This window comes from Gloeophyllum trabeum, assembly GCF_000344685.1.
Source record: "Gloeophyllum trabeum ATCC 11539 unplaced genomic scaffold GLOTRscaffold_00011, whole genome shotgun sequence".
NCBI lineage: Eukaryota > Fungi > Basidiomycota > Agaricomycetes > Gloeophyllales > Gloeophyllaceae > Gloeophyllum > Gloeophyllum trabeum.
The window spans coordinates 442,958-460,598 of NW_006920420.1; the positions used below are offsets into that span (position 1 = coordinate 442,958).

General features: G+C 54.4%; 6 protein-coding genes across 6 annotated transcripts in view; 1 reads left to right on the top strand and 5 right to left on the bottom strand.

Moving 5' to 3' along the window:
- Nucleotides 1–1,604, bottom strand: part of GLOTRDRAFT_18247 (MFS general substrate transporter) — a gene marked incomplete at both ends in the record, with an annotated part of 4,762 nt that extends 3,158 nt beyond the window's left edge. The window contains 7 exons of the mRNA XM_007869962.1: nt 137–203; nt 240–436; nt 504–729; nt 781–946; nt 1,002–1,179; nt 1,229–1,361; nt 1,493–1,604. Coding sequence (XP_007868153.1) covers nt 137–203; nt 240–436; nt 504–729; nt 781–946; nt 1,002–1,179; nt 1,229–1,361; nt 1,493–1,604 — 1,079 coding nt within the window. The remainder of the gene's footprint in view (nt 1–136; nt 204–239; nt 437–503; nt 730–780; nt 947–1,001; nt 1,180–1,228; nt 1,362–1,492) is intronic.
- A 1,624-nt stretch (nt 1,605–3,228) lies between these two features.
- On the bottom strand, nt 3,229–4,649 carry GLOTRDRAFT_95070 (uncharacterized protein; the record flags this gene model as incomplete). Its single annotated transcript, XM_007870140.1, has 4 exons — nt 3,229–3,591; nt 3,651–3,720; nt 3,771–3,961; nt 4,038–4,649. 4 exons carry the CDS (start codon nt 4,647–4,649, stop codon nt 3,229–3,231), a joined length of 1,236 nt encoding a protein of 411 aa, XP_007868331.1.
- A 404-nt stretch (nt 4,650–5,053) lies between these two features.
- On the bottom strand, nt 5,054–6,525 carry GLOTRDRAFT_46244 (uncharacterized protein; the record flags this gene model as incomplete). The annotated part of the gene is made up of 8 exons (XM_007870044.1): nt 5,054–5,364; nt 5,427–5,768; nt 5,826–5,904; nt 5,961–6,109; nt 6,164–6,215; nt 6,274–6,350; nt 6,397–6,409; nt 6,475–6,525. The coding sequence occupies 8 exons, from the start codon at nt 6,523–6,525 to the stop codon at nt 5,054–5,056; spliced, it is 1,074 nt and encodes a 357-aa protein (XP_007868235.1).
- A 119-nt stretch (nt 6,526–6,644) lies between these two features.
- Nucleotides 6,645–7,532, bottom strand: GLOTRDRAFT_111820 (uncharacterized protein). Its single transcript, XM_007870141.1, has 6 exons — nt 7,409–7,532; nt 7,354–7,361; nt 7,192–7,238; nt 7,027–7,121; nt 6,729–6,974; nt 6,645–6,673 (listed from the first exon to the last, which is right to left on the bottom strand). The coding sequence occupies exons 1-4, from the start codon at nt 7,512–7,514 to the stop codon at nt 7,082–7,084; spliced, it is 201 nt and encodes a 66-aa protein (XP_007868332.1). The 5' UTR covers nt 7,515–7,532; the 3' UTR covers nt 6,645–6,673; nt 6,729–6,974; nt 7,027–7,081.
- Nucleotides 7,533–8,589: 1,057 nt separating this feature from the next.
- Nucleotides 8,590–10,097, top strand: GLOTRDRAFT_117143 (Clavaminate synthase-like protein; the record flags this gene model as incomplete). The annotated part of the gene is made up of 9 exons (XM_007870142.1): nt 8,590–8,772; nt 8,833–8,908; nt 8,965–9,161; nt 9,212–9,336; nt 9,396–9,534; nt 9,591–9,648; nt 9,699–9,799; nt 9,923–9,997; nt 10,056–10,097. 9 exons carry the CDS (start codon nt 8,590–8,592, stop codon nt 10,095–10,097), a joined length of 996 nt encoding a protein of 331 aa, XP_007868333.1.
- GLOTRDRAFT_139974 (Pkinase-domain-containing protein) lies at nt 9,964–14,557 on the bottom strand. Its single transcript, XM_007870143.1, has 7 exons — nt 14,031–14,557; nt 13,638–13,980; nt 13,259–13,561; nt 11,385–13,200; nt 10,644–11,331; nt 10,056–10,588; nt 9,964–9,997 (listed from the first exon to the last, which is right to left on the bottom strand). Exons 1-6 carry the CDS (start codon nt 14,535–14,537, stop codon nt 10,484–10,486), a joined length of 3,762 nt encoding a protein of 1,253 aa, XP_007868334.1. The 5' UTR covers nt 14,538–14,557; the 3' UTR covers nt 9,964–9,997; nt 10,056–10,483.
- Between the last annotated feature and the right edge of the window lie 3,084 nt (nt 14,558–17,641).

Below are 17,641 nucleotides of genomic sequence, written 5' to 3' on the forward strand. Positions count from 1 at the left end.
AGAGACGAGGATGGGAAGGGAGGGACATACGTACGCAGAGGATAACGACAGCATTCAGCCTTGCCCGTGCATCGGGGTTGATGCTACCATGCGCTCACTCAACCACCAGAACCCGACACCCGGCATCCTCACTCACCTGAACACGTTCGTAGTCAACGCCACCTGCAGCCCCTGCACGCCCACATCCAGCACCGTCCACCCACCTACATCAACACCCTCCCTCGCACCAAATCAAAAACACGCACCGAATATCGCGACAACCACCGCGCCGACATTGATCCCGCCCGCAGCGGTCTGTATCGCCATCGAAATCAGGATGAGCCCGATGAAGAGCAGGCCCGCGGCCCAGGGGATGAGCCCGTCGATGAGGCGCCCGACGAAGGGCGCAGTCATGATCCCGAAGATACCTACGAGACCAAATAAACCAATGTCTAGCCTATCCGTCCATTGCAGCATGAGTATATACTACAGGGTCAGCATCAGCACCAGAGTCAGGAACGCACGTGGAGTAGTTGTACGGTGCGCCGCTGAGCAGGAAGGTCATGGTGACCCAGAAGCCCGCGTAGATCGCGCTGTCGGCAAAGAGGATCAGGCCGGTCTGGATGAGCAGTGGCTCGGTGACTGCGAAGCGCGCCATCGTGCCCAGGATGCGGAAGTAGGTCATGTCAGGGTTCTTCGGCGGCATATCCGGGCAGATGAGGTACATGACGATGAGGAGGAGGAATTGCCCTGGGTGGTGTCAGCGTAAGAGAGTGGGGAAAGGGGAAAAAACGGACGCACCGCCGACGCCCATCCAGTATATATTGTGGTAGCTCGAGAACTGTGCGATGATGCCCGACAAAACACGGGCGAGCATGACACCCATGAGCAGGCCGCTCATGACGACCGCAATCGACGACGCGCGCCTGTGCGGCGGGGCGAGCTCGGCGGTGAGTGGGATGAGGACCTGCCGACAATATCACGAGTTTATCTCCGCAGGAGAGATATCTGATGAGACTCACCTGCGGGGTAATCGATACGACCGCGACGAAGAACGAGAGCACCTCGAACGCGACGAGCGACTTTGTGATCGCGAGTCCGATGGTCAGCCCTGCGGCGGCGGTCATGAGGAGGAAGATGAACTGGCGGCGGTGGATGAGGTCGCCGAGGGGCGAGAGGAAGACCAGGCCGATTGCGTAGCTAAGGACATTGCTGAGTAGGCTAACGTAGGCACAGAAGAGCGGCGTACCCGGCCTGTAATAGTGAGGGTATGCGGGAGACTTTGACGTAGGACACATCAAACTCGTTCGAGAGCTGGACTGCATGCGCGAATAAGTCGCAGTGGCAGAATTCCATGTGGCGAGTGGCGCATCTAGAATAGGCTGGACATAGTATAGGTTCATGCCTGGAATTGATTTCAGCCTGATGTACGGATGTTACTGGTGCGAGATGCTAACAAGCTATCGGGCTCATCAGAACTAAGTGCAAGGTCGTGAATGAAGGGAAAGCGTACTGAATGTGCTGGCCAAGGCAAAGACGGCTGTCTGCCACATTCTGAGCTGGAAAACTTCGTCTGGCCGGTGCCGACAGTGCGGGGGAATTGGGAGGAAACCAAGGTCTCTTGTCCGCACTGTCTTTGTTACCGTTGGGTCCGGCATGGCTGCCGCCTTTTTGTTTACCCTGAACGGAGGTTGGCTTCAAGCTCTACGCTCAACGCGCCGACCGCGCTCCCAGTCCCTAGAGACGCGTACCAGATCCTTGGGACAGCGGTTGCAAACGAGAGGAGACTTGAGCAAGAACTAGCAGGGCGATTGAGGGAAGTGGAGACGCCTCGGGTTCTAAAGTTTATGCATTTAAGAACGTCCGGCTAGCAACCCTTTCACCTCGGAGCTCTGCTAAGCTCCGGAGAACCCTGCAATAAGTCCGCGATGACTGGGACTATTCCGGGAACACCGTCTACTTACTGGTGAAGCTCTGAGCGTCCGGCATCCTTGGGTACGTAGAAGTGTGCAGCTCGTGTCCGAGAGAGTTAGGATCGATACTAGAAAGTGGCGATTGCCGGAGATGCCGGCGACTCTCGCGGCCGATTCCGTTTCCGCCGGTAGCCACACTTCGTCCTGTCCTGTCACATCTATGCTCTGTATTGTCTAAACCAGAATACCAGCGTCGTAGGCTTAGTCTGCTGTCTTGGAGTACCATGTCTACACTCCGATCCCAATTCCTGCCCACCGCCCCCCCTCCGAGTCATCATGAATCTTGATGTTGTGAGGACGCGGGCATCGCGGAGGATCAGTCGAAACAGCCCAGAATTGAGAAACTCCTGCGATACATCTGGAACGGCCTTTCATTTTCGCTATGTACCCCACTCGAGTCTCGAGATCGCCGAACTGTTCGCAGTAAGCACGGTGACCCAATGGACACCTATCAGTAGGCTAATACCGAAGCCAAAGTGTCCCTCGGAGACTGAGGTGACGGAGAAGGTACTAAAGGAGACTGCAATTGCAAGACACCATGGACGGACGTGCACTGCAAGACCAGTCTTCGCTACGGCGTTTGCGTTGACAGGAACCCTGCTCTGCGATTGTCAACGAGGCTCCATCCCAGAAAATCCGAGGACTCGGAGTGTCTATGTCTCGATTCGTCCTCTGCTGGAAATCGGGATTGCCCATGAGTACTGAGTTCCAGTACTTTCCACCAACTTTACGCCGTGGATAGCCACGACCGACTGTAAGTGCAACCGTCGAAGCTATATACTAGTCCGTTCGATTGTAGATTCGCAACCTGCGCCGAGACAGTTAAAGCTCGTCGCATCTGCGTCAACGGTCCTCGACCGTCTTCCGGTCCGTGCGCTCTCTTCGTATGCATATTGGCTACCCGTTGCGAGAGACGAACTATTATCCTGAGTGGCCAGCTACTGAGCTAGTCGAGTCTGATGATCTTGCCTACCGCCGCAACACCCCCAGGTGGCTGTGGCTCGTCGCGTCCAAGGACGAAAGCCCGCGGTTGGGCATAACAGCGAAACAACTGATCAACCGACCTCGTCAACCCACAGGCATGTACTTCATCTCGGGCCCGCACGGTGGCTCCTTCATGGGATATCTACGATAGGTTCGCTATATTACACACTATGCGACCTAGCCTCCTGGAGATCACCCTCCCCTCTACGAGCCAAGTCAAATGCCCAGTAAGTACAAATAAACCTCGGTCTGCCCATACCCGGGGGCACCTTCTCTATGCCTCGGCCAGCTCTCACTGCAAGACGCAAGAACCCGCGGGCCCCCGCTCGCTCCGCCTCCCGCCGTTCCCGTTCTCGGCGACCTTCGTCACAGTGGTAATAACCGTACCCTCCTTTGTCGTCTGCACGGTCGTTGTGGTCGTCGTGCTGACCACCGTCTCCGTCCAGCCACTCGCACCCGGTGTCGTCTTATGCAGGCTGGCGCCGGTCTTGTCCTCCTGCGCTCCGACTGCTGTGGATTCCGTCTGGGACCTCCGGTGCCCGATGTGCCAGTCGCTGTGCTTGCTGTCTTGGTCGTCGTGCTCGGCCGCGGACGGGACTAGTCTCCACAGGTAACGCGCATCGGCGTGGTCTGGATTGGACTCGACGAGCTGGACCTTCAAGCACAGTCTCAGCAAGACAGCGTCCATGTTACGCTGACACCGCCCGCACGCACCTTGTGCCCCGGCTCGCCGCCCTCCCCTTCTGCGAAGCCCACGGCAAGCGCAGACTTCGGCCATCCAATACTTCACACGCAATCGTCAGACGTGTTTCCCACTCCGGCTGAGTTGCTCACCTGATGACTCTCTCCTCCCTAAGTCCCTCCCAATCAATCTCAGCGACGACCCAGCTCGCCGGAAACTCCGTCGCCACGACTTTCAGCACCCCGCCTCGCAGATCCGGCTCGACGGTCAGGTACACCCCGCCGCCCCTGCTGCGGATCGTGTAGCTCCCCTCGGGGCCGTTTGTCAGGGGCATGAAGGACCACTACACAAAACATGGCGTCGGCCAGCGCAAGTTCGAGATTTGAATACAAGGTAAGGTAAGGCGTGAGGGCGCGTACCTGCTGGTTCAAGCCGCCGTGCAGTGGGAAGCTGATCACGGACTTGTGGTCTCCGCCCGAGAGGTCCATCGCTGCTGCCGCCGGAATCGAATCCGACGTCAGAGATACAGGGGTGTAGACGCCCTGTATGCGCGGTTTGGCTGGCTTCTCTGCGGTCGCCGGGGGCTCGGGTTGCTCGCTGGGCTTTGGACTGTGCGCCTCTGATTCAGTATGGGGCGAGGGCTCGAGCTGTGTTTCTGCAGCTTCTATATGTGGGGCGTTCGTCTCGACCTTTGCCCCATTGGTATCTTCCGGGGAAGTCGCCTCTGGTGGGAGAGGATGGGATCCTCCAGGCATCTCCAGAGCCTCTTGCGGACTCGGATGGACTGGTTCTTGTGCTACAGCTTCTTGCACCGGGAGCGACGGGGCCGCCCCGGGCATCTCCGGTTCGAGTTGAAGACTTGGGCGGAGTGGTTCTTCCCCGAATGTCTCCTGAACCTGTTCCTCCCTCGGTGTGTGGTCTTCTCTCACGGATTGCGGTCTGCTACGGTACGGCGAGTGCGGTGAGGGCGCGCCCCAGGGCGCGCGAGCGGTCTGCGGCGGCCGGGCGGGGGTGCTCTCGGTGTTGCCCATCCTCAGAGGTAGAGTGAGTGTGCTGATCGCTCGGGACGGTGGCTAGTCCTACATATACCACAGCAGCCCATGGCCCCGGCTTGCGTATATGGCTGATTACAGTATGTGCGGGCATGCGATGGGCATGTGTTGTGGCGCTGCACGCATGCTGCTTGGGACATGTTCAAGCGCCGTTTCCCGCAGCGATGCCGTTCGGTGTGGTTGCTAACACGCGCGCCTGCAGGCAGGTCGCTGCGGGAGAACGTGGATACCGCGCTATGGGGATCGTCCTGGATCATTGCGGCACGGGCCATAGATGTGTGAGGATATGAAATGTGTTGCCATTATTGCGGTGAGGAACATGGAAGGAGCGGTAATGATAATGGTATCTGACATTGGTGGCAGTCTACATTAAAACAATAAAGTTACACATTCTCACTGGCATCCCCCTCACGCTCTCTATCGTCTAGCTCACCTGGAGAAAACGTCGGCGATGTCAAGACATGGACCGCAGACGAGTCCCTCTTTGGCGCAACGCCTGAAACTTGACTGCCATCGCAAGAATAGTCAGGCACGCGACCATCTTTGGCGCCAATGTCCTCTGTAGAGGATGGCATTGTATACGTGCTGCGGATGCGTAGCTCTAGTGGTCTGGTGGCACTGGCAGCAGTAGTGCTCTTCATGGCTCTGGAGTTTCGGATCGCAACCCGCACTGTTATCAAGGTAAAGACGATGCCTGCGGATACGCGAGACATGGTTGGGAAAAGTTAACGGGCGATGATGGCCAAATAGACTCACCGACAGTAGGAACGATGGCTTCCTGAACTACGTATTGGCCGTTGTGGCCCAAGGCGTAGAGTATGATGAGGACAAGCACTTCCAGCACATATACCATGGCTGATTCGATAATGATGCGGACGAGCGGCAGGAGACTATGCCCGCTTCTCCAGGTCTGGATTCCGATCGCACGCCGCGTCTCTCTGTCTTGGCGCCAGATACGGAACGCAATGAGGCCGGTGGTCATGGTGTTCTGCACAAATGCCACGGCATAAATGGTGTTCATCCAATGGACCAGAGTCGGGGAGAAGATAGCGCCCAACTGCACTTTCGTGAATAAGTGCAAGGCTATACTATTGGCAACTAGGCCAAGTCATCACTAGGTCAGATGTATGCTTCTTGGGGAGTAGTTCGACCCACTTATACTGAGGATAAGTAACAACGTCGGGACTATGATGACATAGAAAGTTTGTCCCCATACCACGAAGCATCGATAGATCTGCGGCGGTCGTGAGTCGACGTATACGAAAGTACTGTAATCAACTTTGGACACACGACTAATGAGTCCCCGATCCAGGTAACAATAGCATTGATGGCGTCGTGTGCAATATTATCCCATCGTCCTAGATCGTTGAAGTACGCCACTGGACCGGGGTCTGCAGCCAGCCATACATAGCCTCGTAGAAATCGATACAGGTTCAGAGCTAAACAGAACGAGTGTTCAGATAATACACACGTGATGTGCGGCGACAGCCAACCTATGTGAAGTGTTGCGAAAATGAACATGGTCACTGTAGCTCCAAAGAATATCTACAACCAAACAAGCATGGAGGGGCGGTCAAGGACTGGCGGTCTGGGTTGAACTCACTTTCGAAGGAGTCGTCTGCTTCTTCTGCTTCTTCACTATAATCCAGACGCTTTCGAAGAAAAGACTACAGTACATCCCTGCCGGAGCGTAAGTGATGATTTAGTTTGCCGATCCGTGTCATACCATACAACAGAACCTGGATCGGGAGGAACCATGTCAGACTTGCCATCGCAGAATGGCAAAATATAAGCGTTCATATACCTCCATCCACACCGACAGTGCCCCTGCAACATTGAGAGGTAGCTGACCCATGACACGTTGGAAGCGGTGAGTCCTTGATGCTGCCTATCTCAGAATTTGGTAGAGGAAGATAGAGGGTCACCATCCAGGTGCCAAGGCCCTTTATAGGGACCTGTTCGCGTATGGGCGCCCGACCCTTTGAGTTATGGAGTGTGGACCACTGTGTGGTAGATGTCATCGCAAGCCCGTGCCAACATAGGGCTGATGGCCGCTACCTTCTATACATTCCCATAGTTATCCACCAGTCATATTCAACAACTTGACACACAGTAGTAGCGCCCATCAAACCATGCCCAAGCGTAGAGTAGGAGCTAGGTGGAAGCCCTCTGATACCTGTCGCGATGGTTACTCCGACCGAAGGGGTTCAGGTTCCTGTGTAGGCTGCAGCTGCTGGCTGCTGACGTACGCCAGTGGCCCAGTTATCGCGTCAATGAGGTGGTCATCTGGTGAATTCAATAGGACTGAATTAAGTAGAAACCTAAGAATTAACAGGCCTATGAGCGTCGGACAGACTTAGGCATCAGAGATAGGGGAGTCCAACGACGTCAAGGGTTGCTGGTAATAAAGTTCATATCGATGATGCGTTGGAAAGGAAGAGTTCCGGAATCCTGTGCCCACACGGAGTACATACGGCATTCAGGGACGTATGTCTATGCATAGCATGTTACTGGAACATACCAAAATGAACCAACAACAAGCCGCGATGGCCCTATGGCCGTCTGGCCCTATAAGTAATACTTAGTCAAGCTTGGGTCTGATGATTTTTGTTCAGAGATAGCATGCGCACCTGATAGAACCGACCTAGCGTCTCGAGACAGATCGATCCTGACATCTACTTACCGGACATGCTACCCGGTGTTAATAGCAATCTTTCCAGTCAAAAACAGAAGGTGACCTTGAGGAGACTTGTCAATGTTCCCCAAGTTCAGAGGCGGCGACGACGACGCGATGAAACGTGCAGAAATGACAGTCTGTCGGCGACATGCATGTAGCCTATACATTTAAAGTAGGTCCACAAATGTATCTCTGGCATCACAGGCAAAAGCAGCTTTAGTATACATAAGTATGCCAGAACTCTCTCTCGAACCATGACGGCATTCTGCGGAGTAACGAGAAGGATTACCAGGACCCCGGCATACTGGTATATATGTTTGATCCTAGTGCGGACATAAACGGCCAATTTTGAGGCCCTATGTCGGATATTTAGGCGGACATAAAGCCCAAATTTTCGGTCCATGTCCGGTATATCACGGCGGACACAAGGGCCTTGCCGGTCTTGGTGTCCGATCACCTGGCGGACATACCAAGTCGTCGAAGTGTCACACCCAGTAGTCCTTGTACTAGGTTGAGTGGTGTCTCTTATGCTTCTCAGTCAACTGTCAGCTCGTCTCGTGTATATCCAGGTATATCCTCAGCAACGGTGAATGAAATGCAACAGTGGTGGATCTTAGGAAGACTGAAATACAATATCCCGGAGTAATCATGTCACGATCTACTCGTTGCAGCGTTGGGCGTGTGCCGGTTTCGAGGTTGGATCCGTTTGGCGGACACACCGGGGGGCGCCCGAGCATAGGTCACTTATGCGGACATAAGCAGCCCAATTTGGGCTGACCGGATCCTAGAGGCGGGTATATCCGGTCCAAATGTGTGAGGCCATAAGGGCCGAAAATCGGGCACTTAGGATCAAACATCAGTACCCATATGCCGGGGTCCTGGATTACCCCGACCGTCAGACCCTCCGATCCTTGATAGAACACTGAACAGTCATCCATGCCGCCCATGACGCGGACGTATTCCAGGTATCGAAAACATTAAGAACTCCCAGGGCTGTGCTAACTAACCCGTCGACTATGCGAATGCATGAATGGCTCTGATGTCTGGTATTCTCGAGGCGTTCTCGGTGACCTCCGAACGGAATGCCACGCCCTGTGACCGTTCACTCGAATCATTCAATTTATACAGGTCTATAAAATGACGGCCTCACAAATCCCTTCCCAGGAACGTGAAGCAGCATCTGCCCCTCCCTTGGGCCCCCCCTTGCATTATAGTCGGAACATCGTCACTCGAGCAATAGAAATGTCCTCCGTCAAGCTTGGAGATGCCGGTGACATCTCAATTTTGGACTTCGGTCCCTTCCTGGATGGAACCAATAAGCAGGCTGTGGCGGATGCTGTATTAGCTTCGTTCAGAGAGATGGGATTCGTATACCTCGTCAACCATGGTCTTCCTCAAGACAAGATTGATGGCATGTTCGGATGGGTAAGAAATAAATGTTTGTATCTGAAGGTCTATGCATGACGTCGACGTCTGGCTGGCAAGGCGAAGAAGTTCTTCAATTTACCCCTTGAGACCAAGCAATTGGCCCCACACCCTCCCTCGGGCACTCATCATCGAGGTAGGCCTCCGAGTCAGTTTCTCCTTAAGGTGTGCAGGACTTCAAACCGTCGATAGGGTACTCTGCGCCTGGGCTAGAGAAAGTGACACAGCATGTTTATGACGACGAAGAACTGAAGAGGAACCGGTCCCAAGCCCCCGATGTTAAAGAAAGTTTTGAAAGCGGCCGGGAAGGTGATCCGTACCAACCCAATATCTGGCTTCCAGACGATCTACTTCCAGGCTTCAGAGAGGCTTGCCTAGACTTTTTCTGGGTAAGGCGATTTTTCTGATACACTGCGAGGGACGGCTAATAGTGCGATAGACATGTCGCGAAGTGGAATTGTCCATTCTGAGGGCGTTGGCTCTGGGATTTCGATTACCGGAAGATTATTTCGTCAAATACCACACTGCCTCGGACAACCAGCTCCGGCTTCTCCACTACCCTAGGTAAGGTCAGGAATGACGTATACCGAACGGCCGCCTCCATTTTTGACACGTACTCACAGCGTCCCTGTCGAGAGCCTGACAAAAGAACGAGTAACAAGGATTGGGGCGCACTCTGACTTCGGTAGTATAACCTTATTAATGCAAGACCAGGTGGGCGGCTTGGAAGTGGAGGATGTCACTAAGCCAGGACAATTCAAGGCAAGACACACCGTGCTGTGATTCGTCCTACGGCAATTCTCCTTACTTCCCCTCAGCCGGCACCCCCAGTGGAGGGTTCCATCATCGTCAATGCGGGCGACTTCCTCCAACGATGTAAGTCTTCCCACTCTATCAGACCCTCGATATCCTGAAAACCTCCGCAGGGTCGAACGACATCATCCGAAGTACGGTGCATCGCGTGCGCGCACCGCCTCACCTTACTACGAAAGATGGAATGACCCCGGAGCGATATTCCATACCCTACGTGAGTGCCTGGTCACCCCGAGTCCACGTCTTCAGAGTCTCACAGCGCGAGTATAGTTCTGCTCTGCTGTAAGATCCTCATTCTCACTAGCCAGGTTTAACGGACCCATTGACGATGACTCAGGACATGACAACGGTAGTCGACTGCATACCGGGAACGTATTCCGAGGAAAGGCCCAAACGCTACGAGCCAATCTCTGTGAGTAATTTTCTTAGGTTCGAGGATACGAAGTGTATGACGTGGGCGGTTCACTCAGGCAGCTCAATACATCATGAAGCGTCTAGCTGCCAGCTATTGAGCACGAACCTCGAAACTGACTGACGTCTGTAATGGAGTCAGTATTGACAGTACCCAGAAACTGCATCGTTCTTTGAAAGACAATATGACCCTTGGGGCAGTAGCGACCTCCAGGAACTAGGACCGTCTCATAGTATATGTTGGAAGCAATAGCGATACACGATATTGCAAGATCCGTCGAGAACCCCTACTTTCATTGTCTAGGTGGCAAAAGATCGGACGGTGCCGAGAGAGAAGGTATGTTCGAAGCAGGAAGTGGATATAGAATACATACATAAACCGCAGGACCACGAAAAAAGGACAAAGCACTAGCGTAATAGGATGACCATACTCATAGGATTCGGAATGATTAAAGAGGACGACAGGAAAGAAACGAGTGCGGAGATGCTATAGCTTGAGTTCTGTGAGGACTCGCCGTGCAAGCATCTGGTACTGCCATCCATCCCCTGCTGATCTTCGGAACTGCAATCCGTGGAGGGGAAGCCAAGGTACCTAGCAAACGCACGGGTCAGCGGTACCCCAGAATTACGAGGGATATACGACATACTTTTACAATGTTGATTTCAAATCGGACGGCTAGGGTATTAGTGCCAATGCTCTCAAACACTTCTCGGTCCACCTCTCCGGTAGGCAACGGCGTTGAGTATCGAGGGCCAGGCGTGGGAGTAGAGGCATAATCACGAGGTATAGGAGGCAACACTTTGGATGGAGCAGGACTCGCAGAGCGAGGAGTCGTGTCGTCAGCTCCCATCGTCGACGCAGCGTCGGTAACTGTTGACTGAGGCTCGGCTACAACTGTGTGCGTGTTGGATGACACATTGAAGAAAGATGAAGACCCACTGCTGGCCGTCGCAGTCAGCATTGTAGTACCGGAAGGTCGACTGGGAAGATCCTTCTCCTTGTCAGTTGAAGACTCCCGATCTTTGCCCTTTTCTTTCTCGGTACGGTCCCGCAATAGCTCTTTGCTCCTGGTGGCGAAAGACAGCTTCGACGCTTTCTTGACGATTGACCTTCTAGTCGTACCAGTCCCAGTATCGGTGGAGCCACCAGAGCCTTGTTTACGATGACTACTACGCTGAGGCTGCGGCGTCTGCACAGACGAAATGTCGACAGAAGGGATGTGTATGCATTCAAAGCCACTACGCGTCTCACGATATTGCACTGCCATCCGGTCAAGAACCCGTCGTATGTCTGCTTTGATGACAGTGGGTGGTTTCGTAGACGTGGTGGCGACACTGGTTTCTCCAGATCACGCAGATGTCACAGGAAATACTAAGAAAAAACGAACCTGAACAAGCCCTTCATGAATACCGGCTTGAACTCTTTCTCAGCACCATCCACATCCTCCTCGTCCTGAAGGCCGTTTTGACCATTAACAACTTCACCCTGTTCGTTCGGCTGTTCCTGCGTTTCCTCTTCCTCATCAGTCCGGCCAATGTATCTATCGCCCATAGGTCTCGGTCCAGACACAGTCCCAAACCCGCTGGATGGTCTGCGATGTCGACCAATCGTGCCGCCCGAGAAAAAAGCCGCCCCGGTACTGCTGCGCCGTTCATGTCTTGCAGAACGCCCTTGGGGGTCGAGGATAGTAGCTGCTCGTCGATGAACGCCCTTGGTCGGGGTCGTGGGGGTGGTTGGTGACGGTAACTCTGCATCACGGTTAGCCGTGTCCTGGGAAGCTTTCGCGTTGCCCTCAGCTCCCTTGTCGGCAATGCCGTCCTTCTCGGCATCAACGTCTGCAGAAGCTCGAGGTGACGTCGCGGCTAAAATGCTGCCTCGCTTTCGACCATCGCTTGACCGCCTTGAATCATCGCCCCTCCCAAGCAAGCTGCCAAACTTCCGTACCAGCGTCGCACCCGCCGCCATCGGGGTTAACAGGGCATTATCATCTCTATTCTCCGGCTCTTGCTTCTCTGCAAAGGAGCTCAATTCTGGTCCAGCCGTCCTGGGCGGATCCCATGTATCTGCCCTAGGTGGTGAACCCTTCTCATTCAAGGTGCCATGCTCGTCGATCGTACTATGCCCACCACCTATTCCCGAGAACCAGCCTCTGGAGATCGTAGTGGACGGACGCTGACTGAGACTATGGCTCCGCCTATGCTTCGAAGGAGCGGGTGCACGGGGGAAACCCGCATTGCCTGAAGGATCGTTGCCGGGCGGGACATCGCCACCTTTGGAGACAGGCATGATACCCGCATCTCGAGGCCGGGGCTGCATTTGGAAATTGGGCGACGTGGGCGACGGCGTCGCCTGCGCCGCATCGTAGGACATCCCGGAATAGTGTGATGTCTCGGGTGCAGGTAATCGAGGCAAAGGCATACTGTAGTCTGCCTTCCCAGGTACAGCATCTTTCTTCGGCACTGCGGGCTGTGAGACGGCCTTCGCACTGGACGGAGGGGGTGCTGGAGCGTCGGGGCCCGGTGAAGCCGCCTGAGAGGTTTCGAGGGAGATCTGAGAGCTGGCAAAGTGACCCGGGCCGTACACTCTTTCGCGTTCGAGTTTCTCCCGTGCCAGGTAATACATGGAGACGAGTGGATGGAAGCCGCCAGTGGGATCCGGCGGCTCTCGCTGCAGATCAGTGAGAGAGAGATGCGAGAGATGAGATTGCGAGGTGGGAGGAGAATGCGAGGGGGTGCTGGAGGGCGAGGAGGATGGGGAGAAGAATTTCCGACGATAGAAGTCGAAACCAGAGAATCTGCGCGATTTCTGCTTGGCGGGAGTTCCACCTTCGTATTTCGAACCGTCGTAGGACAGCGCGACAGATGACGTCGAGAAAGACTCGCCCCACTTTGAGTGCCCATTCCGTCCATTGGCCATATCCCGTTTCCTCTCCCAATGCTGCACGGCTCTCTGGTACCCATCCGACTCCAGGATATCGATCAGCTTCTTCTCGATCTCCTCCTCCGTCCCAAACTCGAGGCCCGTCATTTGACGGATTACCGTTCTCTCGAGTTCATCCGGGCGAAGAGGTTCCCGCCTTACCATATGGGGATCAGGCGGTCCAGGGAAACCTCGCACCATCCAAGGATGGCTCAAGACCTCTGAAAGTGGCGCTCGAGCTGCGGGGTTCGTTACCAACATGCGGGAAAGCAGATGTTTACATTCTGTTGATAGCAGAGCTGAGTCGACGCAGCATCAGAGCAAAGACCGATGAAGCCGTACCTGCACTGAGCCACACAGGATATTCTACCAATCCCCGCTTGATTTTGGCGTGAAGCGCCGGCATGCTTTGGTCGTCGAAGGGAACCTTGCCACAGACAAGAACGTACAAGACAACGCCGAAACTCCAGACGTCGACCTCAGGTCCAGTGTACACCTTGGCGTTGAGCAGCTCCGGGGCAGCGAAGTACAGAGAACCGCAGAATGTCCCCAAGTGGTTTGCGGGATCGTACAAGTTAGACAGGCCGAAATCTATGATTTTGATGTTCCCCGTGTGCGAAATGAGGATATTTTCGATTTTGAGGTCTAGTTAGTGAACGTCAGACAAGGTGCTCGATGAGCACCGATCCGCATATATCGGGAACTCGAGAAAGCGACTTACCTCGGTGCACGACATTGTTCCGATGACAGTATTCCAATGCACTTCCTATCTGCCTCGCAAACTTTCTCGCTACTCGTTCCCGCAGCCGACCATGACTGATGATGTAGTCCAACATCTGCCCGCCGTTGATGTATTCCTGCACCATATAGTAGTGATGTTGGTGTACGATCATCTCGCGCATCCCACATATGTAGGGGTGGTGAAGCAGCATAGATAGTGCAGCCTCCCGTAACGTCCGGATCTCCTTCGAAGCATCCTTGTTGGCCTGCTTCGCTGCTGCCTCGCCAGACGCGCCGTTCGTCGTGCCGCTCGGCGACGCTCGAGGAAGAATTTTGACGGCAAACTGTACTGCCGTTCCAGCAAATCCAATCATCGGACAATATATTCACTCACTTTCTCCCCGGTAATATTGTGATGCGCCAGTTTGACTTTCCCCATACTACCCGCTCCCAGCGTCTTGCTGAGCGTATAGTCGCCAAGAACACGGTTCGAGCTCCTCTGCTTGCTGGACCCATCCCGCGAGCGATGCTTCGAGCCATCCTCCATCGTGCCTCTCTCGCGTTCCGGCTGCGTTGGAGGAGTGTAAGCCTGCGGGGGCATGGACACAGGCCTGGGCTTGCTGCTGGGCTCCCTCGATCGCGGCGTGTACGACTGCTGCTGCTGCGTCTGGGTCGTCGCAGACATCTCTGCTGCCGTGGTCGTCGTGGTCGTATCGGGGCGAATGTCGGGCGTCGGTGTGGAGGGCTTGTCGATCGGTAAGTCGTACTCGTCGCCGGCAACAACGGTGCCGCCGTGTGAAGGCGTGATCAAGCCGGACTCGGGCTCTGCGTCGTCGCTGTGTGAGTAGGTGGAGGGGGATGTCTGTGCGGCCAGTCCAGTTGGGTACGCCGTCGTCGGCATGCGCAGCGCTGGCACGTTGTGCGGTTGTTTGACGCGCCAGAGACCGTGCGGGCTGAGTGCGATCCTGCGCTTGCAGAAACGCGGAGTTCCTTCGCCCAATTTGGCTAATGTCTTCCATCACCGACGTCCCTTCCGGCTTCCGAACTGCCTCTATCTCTAAAACCCTACTTGGAATTCTGCATTCTGTGACATATATCTTACAGGTTTGAACCTATCCGAACGCCTGCTACGCGACACAAAGACAGAGCAATCTTGAAGACCACCGCTCATACGTTTGCATTACTAGCTCAAGGGTAAAAGAAACGGCAGAAAGTAAGGGACTTATATGTTTTGACCCTTTCGAGAACAAATGGACTGAGACTGATGAAATTAACGCCCAGAAATAGTGATCGTGATATCGATAGCGAGGCCGACATGGCCATAGTGGTGTCAGTGCATGTCTTGCATCAAAGGCTTTAAATTCTCCATGCTCCTGCGAGCGCAGTCAAGGGCGTCTCCGAAGAGTTGAAGCTTCCCCGTCTATCTTCTATCCATCTAACCAGAAGAGGCTGAACCTTCCCGCCCATGTCTACCGACTGCAATCGTTGCCTTGCTGCTCGGTCGGAACCACGTGCTGTCTACACCCTCCGACCCAGTATTGCTTTTGTCCTCCTGCAGATATATTCTACCATCCGGTCGTTTTCCTACAAGACAAAAGTACAAAGGCATGGAGATAACTGCTCACATTCTGCAGGCCGCCGGACAACCAGACAGCTGAGCGTGGCTTCATCATGGAATCCCGGCGGTCCACGGCTGCCCGAGCCACTCACGTCCACGCCATTATGGACGCGTCCAGGCGCTGGAATACATCCGTTGGTTCTTGAACCAGGATCTTCGACAGGCTGTTCTTCCTCCACTGACTGAACCCTACGTCTGGGCAATTGGGCACTTCCGGATGTTGTATAGCGCCAGGTATACCAACTACCGTGGCTGGACGAGTGCTGGCTGTCTACTGTTTCCATGTTGCCCCAGAAACTGACATGGCACGTTCGAGGTCTCCCGTATTTCACCTCCGCCTAAAAACGCCGTCCAATAGCCTCGATTCCCCGAATACTTACGGTGGTCCTTCGCGACATGTTTCAATTGCTGTATATATGACGCACTTAACTGTATGTATAGACAAGGTGGCTTTGATCACCGACCTAAAGCTGGAACCGCTCCGAGGGGCGACAAGGATAGAACCGAGTCTTCCTCCGGGTTCAAGGTCGAGGATTACTGCGCCTCTGGATCCACCGCCTCAAGTTCATGTATAGGCTTCAGCTAGTCTGACTGCACCACCAGTCCCACATACTCACGGGCTTTCTTGTGTTCTGTCCTTGCAATCCTCAGGTACCTGTACCCACTCATACGTCCGGCACTTAGACTGCGGCTTCCTTGGCCAGCTGGAATGTCCCATCAATACCATCGCTCGGACGCTCAGCGTGATACTGGGACGTGCACGAAATCCACAGTGGATCTCGGATCGGGCGTCTATGGCTGACTTCATGTGTTTTGAAGCCTCGGCCAATATAAGGGTCCGATGTGGATGTGGTGGTTTGCTTTGCTTTCATTACTCGCGACTTCCAACGGCTCAAGTCGAGACTTCCTTACTTCTGCCGGCATTGGTTTGATTCCGTTCCTTCCCGTATGCGCTCAGAATGTTGCTTATAATCACCAATGGCGCAGCGAAGTGTACTGAAGAAGGAAGACTCCCGCAGCCACACCCGGCCTTTCGCGCAATAGTCTATACGGGGATGTTTTACAAACCTTCGCTGACTTGAGCTGTCTGCGTACCTACCAGTATAGCCCAATGGGTATATTCCGAGTCGTGCACCGCCATCATTCCTGTTCTTTTTATAAGGACGTGCTCCTGTCATGTCGGGATGATAGCACTCGCCTGGGGTGGCACCGCGATCATCCTCTCGCGTCCGTCCGTACTTGTCTTACGCTTTGACTGTTGAGTCGTTTGTTCGCTACTGTCATTGACCATCACCTTTCTTACCCGCATGCTTGACTCAATCGGGATTCGGGGCGCTGGGGTGACGCTTTCAGAGGGGAATGCTGCCCGCGTGAAGGGTGATGAGGTGGAAACAGTGGTATATGATTTCTCTCTCGTAAGTTCCTCCGCCGTGTGTGAAGGCATAGAGCATCCGAGAGGGTGCGGCTGCCCGTCGTCTGCAAATAATGGGGTAGCACTGCGATGATACGCCGCTTGGCTGCCAAGTATCGTTCGCGGAGGGGATGACTGTCCTGCAGGACGGTCATCCTCACCGTGATGGCTCGCGATCACAGCCCTTGTACCACTATGCAAGGGGCTCGGCGGAGGGCGCCCCTCTGTGACTTTGGCAGTCAAGCGCCGCGGTGCCAGGGACTTGAAAATTACGATGCAGGTGTCAGGACATCAGCGCCCTGGCATGTTGATACAGCTGCATCAGTACTCGGGGCTGTCCGGTGTTGATGCACTGATGGGGATAGACTTTGTTTTCTCTAACTGTGACTGGCGATCGCGACACAGCATGATGACGGTACCTCTGGGGAGGGGGGGAGGGGGGAGGATGCGATGCCAGGGGAGATGCGGTGTTTGGTAGGTTTACCCGCGAGCGCGATGATCGCTCGCAAAATCACTGCCCAATCTTTTGTTTATGAGCCGTGCTAGTGGATGACTTCCCGTAAGCCAAAATCCTAGATTTCGCAGTTCTAAACGCCATCAGCGTACCTGGTCACACTCGCTGCCACGGTGAAATGGAAAAATAGAACTGTTCCTCCCATCCGTAATGCCAGACCAACGCTCGACGACTGCAAGTCACGACCATGAGGTCGCTTTCCATTTATGGCGAGCGGATCGCTCAATTTAGCAGGTGCTGATGGCAGGTTTGATACGCGGACCTCAACCGAGGCTAAGCGAGCGTTTAGAGTCGTCTGGAGATTTGGAAAGGGGGTCGACCCCCCCTGCTAGATTTAAAGTTTAGAGACGGTTTTTGCTCGACGAGCCTCATCAAAACTTGGTCTAAGCGAGAGCGTGACAAGACGGCATCTCGGCTTGATGCGTTTAGAGATTTAGAACTGCTCAAAACGCATTCTAAATG

What these genes read in the sequence shown, in the direction of transcription:
- GLOTRDRAFT_139974 (XM_007870143.1), bottom strand. Translation starts at nt 14,537, where the DNA reads ATGCCGACGACGGCGTACCCAACTGGACTGGCCGCACAGACATCCCCC. An exon ending in ACAATATTACCGGGGAGAAA is followed by an intron (nt 13,981 to 14,030) that starts GTGAGTGAATAT and finishes ACGGCAGTACAG; the next exon opens with TTTGCCGTCAAAATTCTTCC. An exon ending in TTCATGAAGGGCTTGTTCAG is followed by an intron (nt 11,332 to 11,384) that starts GTTCGTTTTTTC and finishes TGGAGAAACCAG; the next exon opens with TGTCGCCACCACGTCTACGA.
- GLOTRDRAFT_111820 (XM_007870141.1), bottom strand. Translation starts at nt 7,514, where the DNA reads ATGTATAGGCTACATGCATGTCGCCGACAGACTGTCATTTCTGCACGT. An exon ending in CTTGTTGTTGGTTCATTTTG is followed by an intron (nt 7,122 to 7,191) that starts GTATGTTCCAGT and finishes GTGTGGGCACAG; the next exon opens with GATTCCGGAACTCTTCCTTT.